This window comes from Struthio camelus, chromosome 27 (assembly GCF_040807025.1).
Source record: "Struthio camelus isolate bStrCam1 chromosome 27, bStrCam1.hap1, whole genome shotgun sequence".
Classification (NCBI taxonomy): domain Eukaryota; kingdom Metazoa; phylum Chordata; class Aves; order Struthioniformes; family Struthionidae; genus Struthio; species Struthio camelus.
Genome location: NC_090968.1, coordinates 7357772 through 7372167, shown reverse-complemented (window position 1 = coordinate 7372167; position 14396 = coordinate 7357772). Strand labels below are relative to the sequence as shown.

The 14396-nt window shown below is 50.0% G+C and overlaps 2 protein-coding genes across 2 annotated transcripts in view; one reads left to right on the top strand and one right to left on the bottom strand.

The window, feature by feature from the left end:
- ADAM9 (ADAM metallopeptidase domain 9) overlaps positions 1-3132 on the bottom strand; it is a 46016-nt gene extending 42884 nt beyond the window's left edge. Inside the window, exon 1 of the mRNA XM_068920537.1 lies at positions 2966-3132. Coding sequence (XP_068776638.1) covers positions 2966-3074 — 109 coding nt within the window. The 5' untranslated portion in view covers positions 3075-3132. The remainder of the gene's footprint in view (positions 1-2965) is intronic.
- A 6450-nt stretch (positions 3133-9582) lies between these two features.
- On the top strand, positions 9583-10976 carry TM2D2 (TM2 domain containing 2). The gene is made up of 4 exons (XM_068920855.1): positions 9583-9852; positions 9938-10025; positions 10098-10213; positions 10427-10976. The coding sequence occupies exons 1-4, from the start codon at positions 9656-9658 to the stop codon at positions 10638-10640; spliced, it is 615 nt and encodes a 204-aa protein (XP_068776956.1). The 5' UTR covers positions 9583-9655; the 3' UTR covers positions 10641-10976.
- Positions 10977-14396: the final 3420 nt, after the last annotated feature.

Here is a 14396-nt window from a genome sequence, read left to right as displayed (position 1 = left end):
AAAAACTACCAAGTCATGTTTCAAATTTCCTTTCCCCCAAAACAAAGCACTATGAGAGACTACACTAAAATTTCTTTCCTCCTTTTATTCTTCACACACAGGAAATAACCACAAAAAACTCTCTTTACTCTGCTGAATGATTGTCCCAGATTTGTTGAAATACGGGTGAGGCAGGGCTGTGTTTTTCACGAGCGGCACAAAAGAATTATCTTAACCAAATATTGCATCTCCCTAGAAAATTCAAACCAAAGTGCTTAGACATTTTAAAAATTCCTTTAAAAACTGGTAAAGCATGGCTACAACATCCTGATTTGCATACAACATACCAAGTATCAGAGAAGAAATCAAGTAGTAAAAAAACTAGTCCCTGCCAAATTGATGCCAGATCGTTTCTCTATGAATTCATATAGCCAAACACTGAGCTCTTCTACAGACACAAATAGGAAGAAAAAAAAAACTACAACAAACACACATCTCCCAAGGCTGTGCATCATTATATGATATGTTCTTTCTGTAATTTTCAATTAGTCGTTTCCGGTAACACCCCAGTTTCCGTCTCATATGCCTATTTATTGGGGAGTGTCCAAAGTAGTTACATTCCCAGACCAAGAAGTTGGTGAGTCTGGATCAACTGAAACAGGTGACTTGCTTCTCCCCTCTTGTTCACTTTCAAATCTGAGACAAAGAAGGTTTATCATCTTTCATCAATGATTTGGCATTATTAGCTGAGACAAACTTCCAAAGGCAAAGAGAAACATTGCCCATCAGCCGTTAGCACCTACATCAACCTGTAGGTTCCTTAGGGAGGAACTAAAATCTCAGCCCTCAAAATACTGACCATTCTATTCGAAGATATTCAATATCCAGAAGATGGATCACTCAAGACTTTGCTCCTCAGAGCTCTGGCAAAGCAGTTTCCAACATGCCGTTCTACCTCCACAGCGAGCCAGTGAGCTCTCAACTCAGCCTTTGTCTGGCACGCAGCTTACAACCGCCAGTAACAATATGTCAAGTGAAAGGCAAAAAAACTCACAGCACAGAATCACTCGGGGTGAGGTAATCACAAGAGCGCTGTTTCTCAGCACGAGGCACGAATATCAGTTTTAGAAAAGACTCTTCAAAAAGAATTAAGAAGTTCCAACTATAAAACTCTCCATTAATGATAAACACACAAGTTTAACAAAGTATGTGGCATCCTTTCAGTAGAAAGGAAACAATGACAAATGAGACCTTTCAGCCTATCATGTATATATAACATCAGCTTCAGCATCATAAAACCCTACAAACAAAATAGGGTGTCAATTCATTCTCATTAGTTGTTATACTGTGTTGCAATTGAGTTCTTGCCAACCTCTGCTCTCCTTCACAAAGAGCAGTCCCCACTAACGTCTGGCTGTTTCACTGCAGATGATAGCCTGCTTTTGCCAGGGTATCCTGCCATACCCGGAATGAAGAGTAAGGCTACCTAAAAAGAGAGGGGGAAGATAAGAGGGTACATGGAAATTACGTGTTTATACCCAGAATCTGCTCACCCCTAAAGTTTTGGGATATCTGTATGCAGAAGTCTGCCCACCTGAACCCAGGTTCTACTATGCAGGTGGCAATCAATACAGAAGAAAGTCTGGAAGAGCATCTGCAAGAACAGCGCTACCTAACCTGCCACAGGACTGCTGGAAAGCAAAGAGATGGTATTCACCAGATACCTGCAAATGAGTGCAGGTGGAACTGGATCTCTGCCAGAGCTTGTCAGGTTCACTGGTCTGAGATGCTTTCCTCAGATTTCAGGCTTCTTAAGACAAAAGGGCCTACTGTCCTCTAGGTCCCTTCACAGCACTTTTGACTACATGCAAGTTTTTGCGGGAAGAATTTTGCAGAGAACCTTCTGGGTAGGACACAGGCTGCGTCACCACACACAGCACTCTCCTGTTCTGTGATTTTTAGGCACCCGTGGCCCCCATGCCAGGAGGTATGCAGTGTCCTGGGTACCGAACGCCTCCTGGCCCGGAGCACACAGAGGCTACCTGGGATGAGCAGGGTCGCCCATGAAAAGCACTCCCAAAGCCAGAAGTCCAGCACATGCTAGGCCAAGACTCGATGGCGAGCAGACATAGCGCTCCCCTCGGTGTGCTGCCACGGCCAGGGGTCCTTCTGGCGCACACGCAGGAAGGGAACACCTTCCCTTTGTGTAAAACTCGAACGCAGGGGCCCCTGTCAGGGACAGGGCCTCGACGCCCGGCGCTCCGCACCTCCTCGGGCCCTCGGCATGCGCAGGATGTGACCGCCCGGGCCACGGCGGCACGGGCAGCATCGGCGCGGCTGCCCTGACAGGGGGAGAGCCTGCCCGTCCCCAGAGCCTACACGTCGCAGGGGGTGAGGCCGGGACCCCAGGCTGGACCCGCACCGCTGCCCTGGGGAAGGGAAGGGGGGGGACCCGGACCCTGCCTGCCAGCCCCAGGGACCAGGACGTGCCCTCGCAGCCCTGGGGAGGGGAAGGGCAAGGGGGTCCCCACACCCATCAGCAGGCCCCAGGGGCCCTCACGGCCATGGGGAAGAGCAGGGGGGTCCCCACACCCATTAGCTGGCCCCAGGGGCCCTCACTGCTGTGGGGCAGGGCAGGGGGGTCCCCACACCCATTAGCTGGCCCCAGGGGGCCCCCACGGCCATGGGGAAGAGCAGGGGGGTCCCCCCACCCATCAGCGGGCCCCCACGGCCATGGGGCAGGACGGGGCAGGATCGGGCAGGGGGGTCCCCCCACCCATCAGCGGGCCCCACGGCCATGGGGCAGGACCGGGCAGGGCAGGGCAGGGCAGGGGGGTCCCCCCACCCATCAGCGGGCCCCAGGGGCCCCCTCGGCCATGGGGCAGGACCGGGCAGGGGCTCCCCGAGGCCGCAGGGCCCGGCCGCGCCGCCCCGAGGAGGCGGGGGGTCCCGTCGGCCCGGCCCGGCCCGGCCCGGCCGCACTCACCCGGCCGGCGCTGCTGGGGGCCCTGCGGCCGGCCCGGCGCCGCCAGCAGCAGCAGGCAGAGGCAGCCGCCCGCCGCCCAGGCCATGGCGCTCCGGCTCCGGCTCCGCATCGCCGCTGCCTCGGGCGCCTGGCTCGGCTCCGGCCCGCGGGCTTATGGAGCCGGAGCCTGCGCGGCCGGGCCGCGCCGCCCCCCGCCCCGGGGCGGAGCCGCCGCCGCCGCCGCCGCCGAGCCGCCCCCGCAGCGCAGCGCAGCGCAGCCGCCCGGCCCGGCCCGACCCGGCAGCACCACGGACAAGGGGCCGCCGCCGCCGCCCGGCTCCCCCCGAGCGGCACAGCCACCTCCGCGGCGACGTCTGCTTCGGAAAAACCTGCCATTTTTACCCTGCAGGTCGTCGTGCTTTAGGAGACACCCAGCAGAGGCGTTACGGGTTATTTTTGTTTGCTGTCCCCCACTTTTTGTTGCCCCCCCCCCCCGAGGCGTTAGGTTACGTTCTCACCTTATTTCAGCAGCAGCCGGCAGCACTTTGTCTCGATCCCGTGAAAGCAGGTGTTTCAGGATAGCAGCGTGGCTGCCACGGCCAAGGCTCCCATCAGGGCCGCAGACCCACGGAGCTGGAGGGTGCGCAAAGACGGGTCCCGAACGGCACCCGGCTCCGATCCTGCACCTGCAGGGATACAACAACTTCAGAAAGGCTGCCTGTGAAAACAGCTCTGCCCATCACCTTGCAAATCAGATCGCAAGAAAAATTCCTCAAGAAATATGAAGGGCTGGGGAAAAGGACAATTATGCACAACATCAACATGTAAAAGATGCGTGTCTCACTTGAACAGCTGGGTAACAATCACAAAGTCTGCACGAGGAGATGCTAATATTTTACACCGATTCTCAAAGTCGTGCTAGATGAAGCTGCCTACTTGAAGACACTCATACACGCCAAGAACAACTGCAGCAACTTTGGGTTCTGACTAAACACTTACTAAAGGACAGCCCTACAAGAAGTTGTGCAACTCCCAGGCTAGAAGATGCTCAGAAACGCTTACACGAGCGAGTTTTCAGTGGGAGATGCAGAACATCAGCAAGAGTCACAGGTTGCCACCCACAGCAATGGCAACGCCGCAGGAACTTCAGTCTAACACCAACCATCCCTGACCACACCTGAGAAATTTAATAGAGTAGAGTCCCATGCGATGGCTGTTAAGCTGGGGCTTACTGCAACCACATGGAGTAACACCACAGTTCAGCAACAGCCCTGTTATTTCAGGAGAAATATCTGAACAGTACATCCTCACGTGAGAAACGCTGGCAAGAATCTAGGTCTAAGATTTGCCGCTAGTGTTTTAGAGGAAAAATCAACTGTGAAATAAAGGATGCTTTACTGTTCCTGTCGTTCCAAGTCCTAAGGAAAAAAATTGCTGAGAAGAATTGGTATCAGCACAGACCAGAGACGAAATATTCTCCTGGCCTTTCCTTCCAAAAACTGCTTTACAAATTTGAAGCATCTGCAGACGCAACTTCACATTAACACTCCACTGTGTAGCATCACAGGATACAGGTGAGTAATAGAGAAATAAACTCCTTCCGGAATGAAAGATCATCTCAAACTTTACCACCTTCCGCTCTAGGTGTCATACACGTTGCTTTGACCTGCCTCTAATAAACATATAGCAACATATTAAACACCTTTCCAAAACAGTACATGGAGAACAAATGTCATCCTCTGGGAGCAGACAAAATAAACAACATGTGACATATTAGTCATGTTACTTAATAGGTTATTGAAAAGCACTCTCATGCTACAGTGATATGCAGAGTACAAGAGCCTTTATAAAGAAAATCAAGTTTTACTGATAACCTTTTCTGGTTTTTGACTGTAGTACACTATGGGTTTGTGGTGGTGTGTTTTTGTGTTTTTTTTTTTTTTTTGGAACATCTGCACTCTTTTTCCTAATAGGCTGCTGGTGTTGAACAAAACCAATTCAGTGAAAGTATCTCACTGCAGATAAAGAACCAGACTTATGCCAAAGGCCACATACATCTAATCAGCACAAATGCAAACAACAGACGACTAAACATTAGTGCCCTTTGAGGGCTGTTAGCAAGAAACATTCATGTACACCCAAGTTCTCATACACAGGGGTCTGATTGACACCTACTATGTTTTAGAAATTGCTTTTGAATGCACATTTTATAGAAAAAGCCATTAATAAGCACATGGCAGGCTAAGCAAGTGGCACAAGTCTTCTCCTTCTCCTTGCCCATCTGTTTTCTGAATAGATATAAGAATTTTTCATTGCTATCACTTTGGTGAATAATTGAAGAGGAAACGGTCATTCGCCCCAGGGCGTTCCAAAACTCTACATCCATTTTTCCAGGAGCTATAGGAAGATGACCTGCTAATCAGGTTTCCTCCCAGACTCCAGCAACTACATAACTTTGTTCCTGTTGGAAGGGGGAAACAGTTCCATCTTACGAGCGGTTTTTTTTTACCTACCCTAATGGAGCAAACCATAAAGCTATATAGGAAGCGGACACACTAAATTACATAACATTGCAGGTGAGACATACGATGGTATTCCTGTCTGATGTTAGAAACAACTTTATGTGGGATAGAGTTTGTCTTCAACCTATATGAAAGTTACACATAACTCCCAGAAGCTAGGTGTTACCCAAGATGGATAAGGCTTCCAATGGATTATGCTAATGCCATGGATCAAACATGGATATCTTTGTGCAGTGTACAAATAATGCTTAAACATGAATCATGCAAGGAATAAGTGGTTCCTGCCTGAGGGGCATGAAATTCACATTTAGCAAGAGCCATATCCAGCTCCTTTTACCTCTCCTGCCACTCACCAGCACTGTTCCAGCTGTGGAGTAAAAGGAATTTAAGACAACACACGTCAAAGCCTCAAACTCCAAAAATAAACCAGAAACAAGCCAGTAAACCTGATACACCTTCTGAATATACATTTTGGGTCAAACGTGAACCTGCCAATTTTGGAAGCAAACACTCTGCAGTATTGCTCATCTGATTATCAGTTGAAATACACCTGAAATTCCCATATAAGCAGATCCATATAAAGCTGCTATCACTCAGATATGGCAGATGTTCTTAGGAAAGAACCAGGTGAAACAAATCAACAAAATCCTGGAACTATCGTGATGTCTTAAATCACAAATGAAATCTCAAAGGCAAGCACTAGGAGTTCATACAACTAGTTGTCTTCAGCACAGACTTTATGACTAGAATAAGACCAAATGAGAAAATTCACTGCGCACCAGAGCACTGGAGATTACTGGATATTAAAATCAGGATGTTTCATCTCTTTGAAGACTTGAATATGACTGATACTCTCTTAAATAGCTATGGAAAGCAGAAACAGGAAATATCTCAAAGTGGTAAATTTATTAAGAAAAAATGTACGTATGTAGAAACCAAATATGCATGTTGGACATCTCATTTCCACAAGAAATTGGTACTACAAGAGTAATCCATGTGATTTCACAGCCAGACCTGCTGAAGATGATGGGCTGGTGAGACAAAAAGATGCAACCACTACTGACACCTAGGGCAAAGTAGTACCTTGTGCTAAAACCAAGCTTATGTGGCAGATGTTGGACAGGACCTCTGCCATCTAGGGAAGGCAGGGGGAATTTAGTGTTTTCCAAAAACAAGCATTCCAACATCCTTTGACAGAACAGGGACTCAAGTCTTTTGCCTACGGTAGCTGGCGGGACCACAAGATGCCAGCCCCATATCCCAAGAGGTGCAATAAAGAAGAAACAGTGAGACCAGAGATGTAGTGAACTGCAAATAATTGGGGCCTTTACATCTACTCTGCAATGGTAAAGAAAGCCTATGAAAACAGGCATCTCCTCCTTTTCGTCACTGTCAGTCTCCTTCACGTGCTTTAGAAGATGTTTTGACTGCTTTCTAAAGGAAGTCACACGGATGAAGTAACATGCGGGGCAGTATGGTGAAATGTATCAGGAATAAATCAGGTACTCATGGAGTTTGCTGAGACTTTGCGAGGCTGGAAGATACACAATGCAGCACTGTGGTTTAGTGAGTCATATTGTGCTCAAGCAAACAGGGAGGGGAGAGGATAAGGAATGAATTCCCCAAACGGAGAACTGCTGTTTGTAAGGTTTGTTTTCTTTTTTCCTCCACAATTCTCCTGTAACAAAGCTGCAGAATCAGCAAGAAGAGATTTCTCAGAAATCCTCATGAGGGGGCTAAGCATTACTGTCCTTCTCCAGTGAACGCTGAATACACGTTTTTACCAGACTGACAGGTTATAAGGACTCAAACCTAAACCAGCTAAATATATAACAAAGTTTTTTTTTTTTAAATAGCAACATCAGACGTGTCATATTCTCCTTCCAACCTCAACCCTGTTGCTTCCACATCCTCTCCACATTCCATTTTCACAGAGTCTGTTTATAAACACGGTATATATGCCAGATTAAGGATTTTGGATGCAGTCAGGACTTCACTGACATCACCAACAAGAATCCAGCTGGCTTCTGAAGCACACACTTGTTAATGCTACACAAGTGATTGCTGGCTGATTAGCACCTACAAACAACAGTAATGGCCATTTCCCAAATGCATTGTTATCAAGTTACATGTTTTGCCTGGCCTCCAGCAGGAATTAACAAATGCCACAGACCTGTCTCAAACTGTGCTTGGCATTTTCAATCTGATGACCTCAAGACACTATGGGGCCATTAAACTAGATTTATTTTTTTCCGCTTGAGGAACCCAGTGGAAAAGAGGCAGCAGCTTGTCCAGATTCAGAAAGTCAGTAGTAAGATCCAAGTCTCCAACTCCCTACCTTTATATAGCCACGTTGACTGTCCTTTTCACTTACTCACTGGGTGCCATCTGGCTCAGAGTTAGACCTCTATAGCTCTTTGAGCATAGAAAAGGGCCAAGATTAGGCAACGGGGTTTCCCAATGCCAACCACTTTGCACAAGGGGTAGTGAGAGTTCATAAAAAAAGGTGTTATTTGATTACAAGACACGTGCAATTTTTGCATCTGAACGTTAAATTAATTTTTCTAGTTGACTACCTAAGCAGGACTAATTCTGTCTCTGAGTAGGGAGATGCGCTAGAAAACTCTTGAAATCCCTTCCCTGTTTTGCTATTAATGGGAGGTCTGCTGAAGAGGTAGAGTCCCATTTATTTACAAAATACTTCTGAACTCTCACTTCGGTGAGCTCAAAAGAACAGAGACACAGTTTCGCTCTTGCTGGCTCTATGCCGCCTTCAAGCGGCACTTGGCTGCAGAGCTCCCTGAGCTTTCTCAGGGCTGCGACCTCCGCACTGCCCAGGCTGGTTTCCCTACGGCCTGCTCTCACCTTCGACGGTTCCCTTTGGGCATGCAACCCCTCGGCAGGGCAGCAGCCCCGCAGCGGACAGGGCACGGCGCCGTGCCTACGTACCCGTTCCTGGGCCGCCACGTTCTCTAAAGGGCAGGGCTGTCTCCTCGCAGCTCTGAGCGGCGGCCTTCTCCTTCCCTCCGTTACAAAGCTCCAACCCACTGTAAGCGCTCCTAGCGCAGCTACTGGATGGCACCTAAGGGAGAGAACTGCGCAGCAGACTCCAAGAAACTAACATGGTAAACGCTGAAACACCAGGCCCTAAAGCACGGGCTTTATGCTCATTGCAAAGACGCTTTACACAGACAGAATAATGAAAAGTCTAAGTTCCTGAGCACTGGAAACTAAGCTAACCTAAACCTGCTGCCCCCAACCCCATACGCTATGTGGCCTTGAAGCTATTACTGAAGCCCCTTGCGAGCCCCTTAATCGTTAAAGAGGGGCTTAGCAAGGCAGCTGGCCATCGCCCCAACCGACCAACCTGCTTCTGCTATGGGTCAGGAAAAGAGCCCCGAACTCCACCACACAAGGCAGCAAACTCATCTAGACCTCCTCAGCGCCCCAGCCGGGCAGGGGGCCTCGGCCGGCGTCAGGGCAGCGGCGCGGGAGCCCCCGGAGGGGAGCCGCGTCCGCGGGCCCTGCGCGGGGAACCGGGACCGACTCTGCGCTGGGCCAGGCCGGTCCCGTGGGCGCTGGGCCTCGCCCGAGGGAGCCACCAGCAGGCCGCTGCCGGGCGGGGCGGGCCCTCACGGCGGGCCCTCACGGCGGGCCCTCACGGCGGGCCCTCACGGCGGGCCCTCACGGCGGGCCCTCACGGCGGGCCCTCACGGCGGGCCCTCACGGCGGGCCCTCACGGCGGGCCCTCACGGCGGGCCCTCACGGCGGGCCCTCACGGCGGGCCCTCACGGCGGGCCCTCACGGCGGGCCCTCACGGCGGGCCCTCACGGCGGGCCCTCACGGCGGGCCCTGCTAACCGCGACCGACCGGCCCCGGGACCCACCGGCCGACCGCGGCCGCTTTAAACCCCAGCAGAGCCCTCCCTGCTTCCTGGCCCCGCCCCTCGTCTTCGCCCATTGGCTAGCCGGCCGAGCTAGCAGCCAACCGCCTCCTCGCTTACAGCGCGTTTCCGCCTGGCCTCCCGGCTGCGCCACCGTGCCTTCGCTCCGATTGGCCGCGGGCCGCTGCGTCCCGCCTCCCGCGGCAGGCCGGGCGCGGCCATTGGCTGCGCGCGGGGCGGCGGCGGCGGCGCGGCCTAGGCGGCGCGGGTGGGCCGCGGCGTTTCCTAGCAGCGGCGGCGGCCGCCATGGCGCCGCGGCCCGGCTGGCCGCTGAGCTACGCGCTGCTGTGCGGGCAGGCCGCGCTGCTGCTCGCCAACCTGCTGCTGCTGCAGGGCGTCTCGCGGAGCCACCAGCACAACGCCACCGAGGCCGCGCCGCCGCCCGCCGCCCCCGCCTGGGCCTACAGCGACCCGCGGGCGCCGCTGGTGCTCTGCACCTACCTGTGAGCGGGGGCCGGGGGGTGACGGGAGGCGGGGGGGGGGGGGGGACCGGCGCCGCCTCACCGGCTGCCTCGCTGCCGCCCGCAGCCCCGAGGAGTTCGTGGAGTGCGAGGAGCCCGTGGACCACGGCGGGAACGCCACGGCGCAGCAGGAGCTGGGCCACGGCTGCGTGAAGGTGGGTACGGGGGGGGGGGGCGCCGCCGCCGCCGCCGCGCAGCCCCTCACGGCGCCGCCGCCCCCCGCGCAGCTCGGCGGCCAGGCCTACGGCGACGTGGAGCACACGCGCGTGCAGTGCCGGGCGCTGGACGGCATCGAGTGCGCCGAGCCGCGGAGCTTCCTGCGCGGCAGCAGGCCCTGCGTCAAGTAAGAGCCGCCTCGGCCGGGCGCGCCGCGGCCCCCCCCCCCCCCGCGGGCACCGCGTCCTTTCACCGCGCCCGCGCTTCCTCGGCGCCCCCGCTGGAGGGAGCCAGGCTGCAAGGATCGGGGCTGCAGCGGGCAACGCTCACCTGGGGGTGCGGGGTTGGCGTCCCCGTCCGCGGGCCCTGCTTGACAATCTTCTCAACGCATCACTTGTAGGTACACTGGACACTATTTTATAACCACTTTACTCTACTCGTTTTTCCTGGGTTGCTTTGGAGTGGATCGGTTCTGTCTGGGCCACACGGGGACGGCCGTGGGAAAGCTGCTGACGCTCGGAGGACTTGGCATCTGGTGGTTTGTTGACCTGATTCTTCTCATTACTGGTGGGCTGATGCCTAGTGATGGCAGCAACTGGTGCACAGTTTATTGACAGGAGCGAAGGCAACTTCTGAGAGCTGATCCCAAAGGAAGCAAAGTGTCTCTGCAGGACTGGAGACAGACTTCTGCATCTGTTCTGTAGCATCGGTACAGACTTCTCTTGGGGGCTTCTACCATATACAAATATGGATTTACAAAGCTGTATATTAATTTGCAGAGCAATTATTCTTGCTAACTCTTCTGTGCGTATCTTGGATTTAATTTACCTATTGAACATTTCTGTGCATCTTACTTGCTTAAAATAATCGGGAATTTTTCCCCTTCAGCGGGTAACACTGTAAAAATTAGACCTTGCAACCACAAATAAATCTTAAAGTGTGGAAAGAGAGCTGTTACTGAACTTAGTTTCTGTAATGGTTTGAGCATATGACTTCACGTATTTTCAATATTAGACTTCATGCAGCTAAATAAGAGATGCAGTTGGAGGTGGAAGGCAGGCCACTAGCCTGTGGTTTTGTGTTACTAGACTAAACAAACCTTTAAAAAGGTCTGTAACTTAACAGTGTTATAGAGCCTCTGTGGCAAAATGATAAGCTCTAATTCTAAGTCGTTTGCTTAAGATGATATTCACTAGCTCCACTGAAAGCAGGGAAGCTGGATTAGATTGTTTAGTATAGGCTGCATCCTTTTGGAGAACAAATGTCCACTCTTTCCAGGCTGGCACAGCACAGCAAATAAAGCAGCAACTCCAGCTTCATGAAGGAAGCGCTGGTTTCCATTTGTTATCTTCCGCAGCATGGTAGTGTTCTGAAAGCATTATCGGCAGACATTGCAACTATTCCAAAGTTGTACATGGGCCATGTTAAAATTACATGTTCTTCTTCCTGTCCCTTTCCCTCCATAGCTAAGGGCATTTCGTGTGGTTCTGTCTGCAGAGCCAGCATGTAACTAATAGGTCACAGAGCCTGAGCTGAGGGACCACAGAGAGACCGCAGCAGAGATTAGACATGTGATAGTTACTATTTGAAAGGTAGCCATTAAAAGTGTGTAGAAAGGTAAAATAGAAGTGTTTGATGGCATAAAAGGGACTTATTACTCTCTAATACACCTTGTAAAATTCATAATCCCTACGTAAGACAGCTGCTGTTGATGCTCGATGCTACTGTACACCAGCTATTTCTCTGCTTATATGCTTGAGGTGAAATGTTTTTCCAACTTGCTGTCATTTCTCATGTTGCTTCGTTCTTTGGATAGTTATGAAGAGGTATGATATGAGGTTTGTACTCACTGCTTTCTGAAAATTAGGGTCTATTAACTCTTTGCTGTTGTAGTAGTGAAAAATTTAAGTTTAAGATTGAATATTTAACTGTCTTAAGTCCAACTTAGCTGAGTGAAAATAGTTCTACTGAAAGAAGGCTCTTCATCAATTTCATCTGGAATTACAGTCAAGAAGGTATCTGTCTTTCCTTGGCAAACCACAACTGAAAGGACCTTATTTTTTTTTAATGGCTTCACTTGCATCCTCAGTGGAAATGACTGTTTTCCCATTAATGGCAATAATTGCATCACCGTCTCTCATACCAGTACTGTAATGAAACCAGAGACTTTGTAACAGATAAGGGAAAATCTTCCACTTCTGCACAGCTAAAACCAATACTTTCTACAGCCACAGTGTGGCAGTTTCACAGTGACCTACTGGGTACAGTTGTAATTGAATCATCTAAACTAAGTTATAGTAATTGTAAGTTGATCCTCAGGAATTGCAAGATTCCTGATCGTGCAAGCCTTAGCTACATTTGAAATCTATTTTGATGATCTTTGCTTAGATAACATTTGTTTTTCAAAAGGTATTTCATCATAATGCCTGTGGCAGCAGGCTGTATCCCTTTTCACTGCTGTTGGATATTCATGTTCTCTAAAACTCAGGAGCGTTCAGCGACAGCCGTTTGTGTTTTACAATTATTCTATCAGCTAGCTTTACTTGCATACTTTGGTAATGTTCTTAGATGAAGCAGATCAACTCAGCACCTGAAGAGCTGGGAATATTGCACATCCTTATGTCAGTGACAAGATTACTCCTGATGCGTAAGCTTCTGCCCCAGTTAATTGACGGCAAATACACAAAAGTGCCAAATGCAAGCTTTGCCTCATTAGTGATGGAAGGCTTTAGTTCCACCCATGAGCTGCAGGGAATGGACAGAAGCCATCAAAGGGCTGGGAAGGGGGTAGATTTGGAGAAGGGTAAATCGCAAAGAGTAAATCACACATCTCATACGTCCACATGCTAGTCAGCCCTCTGCACAGAGCATTGTTTCAGAGTACAATATACAACGCACGCGGTACAGAAATGAGTAGAAGTTTCAAGCAGCCACATATACAAAAGAGGAAGCCCTACCAGATGCAGTTTGAAAACTCAGTGAGTTGAATAAAAATGGGAAAAGGAAGCTACAGTAAGTCACGCAGACCCAGAAGCAGACATAAAAGCCGCATATGTAAAAGTCCAGTAACATTTGACATAAAATAAAGCAAACTTACTCTTTCCGTTTTCACACAGTTCTGCAAATTCTGGACTCTCCAGTTTGCATTTGGCTAATTTCTACCTGGATTACTTCCACTTCTGTCTTCAATGGAACTACAAAGGGGTTCAAATTGTCAGGGAATTGTGCCCATTCCAGTTTTGGTTTGTGGTTTCTTGCAGGAAGTCCTCTCTGGGGAATGGGATTTATGTCCCATTTAGGTCACGAGCAAGCTGAATTTGGAAGCTTTGCTTTGGGCTCAAGGCAGTGTGTGTGGGACGTCTGCTTCATAGAGCTACCATGCGCTTTAGACTAGGAACAATGGGGCTGAAAAGCCCATCATGGAAAAAAAAAATCCTATATCTGTAAGCCCGTCTTCATTAACATCTCTCCATGTTCTAAGCCTAGCAGCTGCCAGATAACAGCAGGCCCTCAAATTCCTTCCATATATGAGATTGTCATTGACTAAACTGAGGAAGAGGACTCTTGAGTATTGGTCTGCTATCTTTCCTCTTGTTCTCACATTCAGAAAGGCAAAAGTAGTTGTCATTTCCCCACCATCACCGTACACAATATCAGTCTGTCCAGACCAGAATCAGAACTTCCTTGCCAATTTTTTAATTCAAAACTGCGTGGAAGCTTCAAAAGCATTCTCTGTTCTGGCTTAAAATAATCAGAATTCAACCACCTTGATACCTGGATACTTCATATTTTTCTGCTTCTCCCATATCTCCTCTGACCTCAACACTGGTAACACAGTACATGCCACATTTGAAACATACTTGCTTTACAGCTGCACCTATAAGTTGGCTGCCTCAACTAAAATCACGATAGATCCTACCTTAACAGAAGGCACAGATCATATTCAGGTAATACTCCCATTGAAAGCAGAAAGGAATTTTGTCTAATTCCAGAAAGCAAAACAAGGCTTTCATAAGTGCATGTTCAAGTCAGTTGGTGTTTGACAGTATTCTGTGTCTTTTTTGCGGTAAAGGTGTAAGGGTAATGTGAATCTCAACTTGAAACACGCTAACAGTTGCTGCAACATCCTTTATGCAAGGCACATTCACCCTCCATTCAGCGATGTGAACCTTTGTATAATATTTCCTTCCAAACAGTGCAAAAGGCGCTTTGAAGAAACCTCTGCAGTACCCATGAGGGAAACCGATGTCAGAGCCATCATTTTTAGCTTCCTACCTTGCTGCAGCAGTTCCTTGAATCACTTCAGAACGAAACTCCAGTGGTCAGGTCAGAGAAATTCTTACCATGGGCTATCAGTTCACAGATGAGAC

Excerpts from the sequence above, each read along its gene's own strand:
- TM2D2 (XM_068920855.1), top strand. The coding sequence starts at position 9,656 with ATGGCGCCGCGGCCCGGCTGGCCGCTGAGCTACGCGCTGCTGTGCGGG. Across the intron at positions 9,853-9,937 it reads CTGGTGCTCTGCACCTACCT|CCCCGAGGAGTTCGTGGAGT; the intron begins GTGAGCGGGGGC and ends TGCCGCCCGCAG. Across the intron at positions 10,214-10,426 it reads GGCAGCAGGCCCTGCGTCAA|GTACACTGGACACTATTTTA; the intron begins GTAAGAGCCGCC and ends CATCACTTGTAG.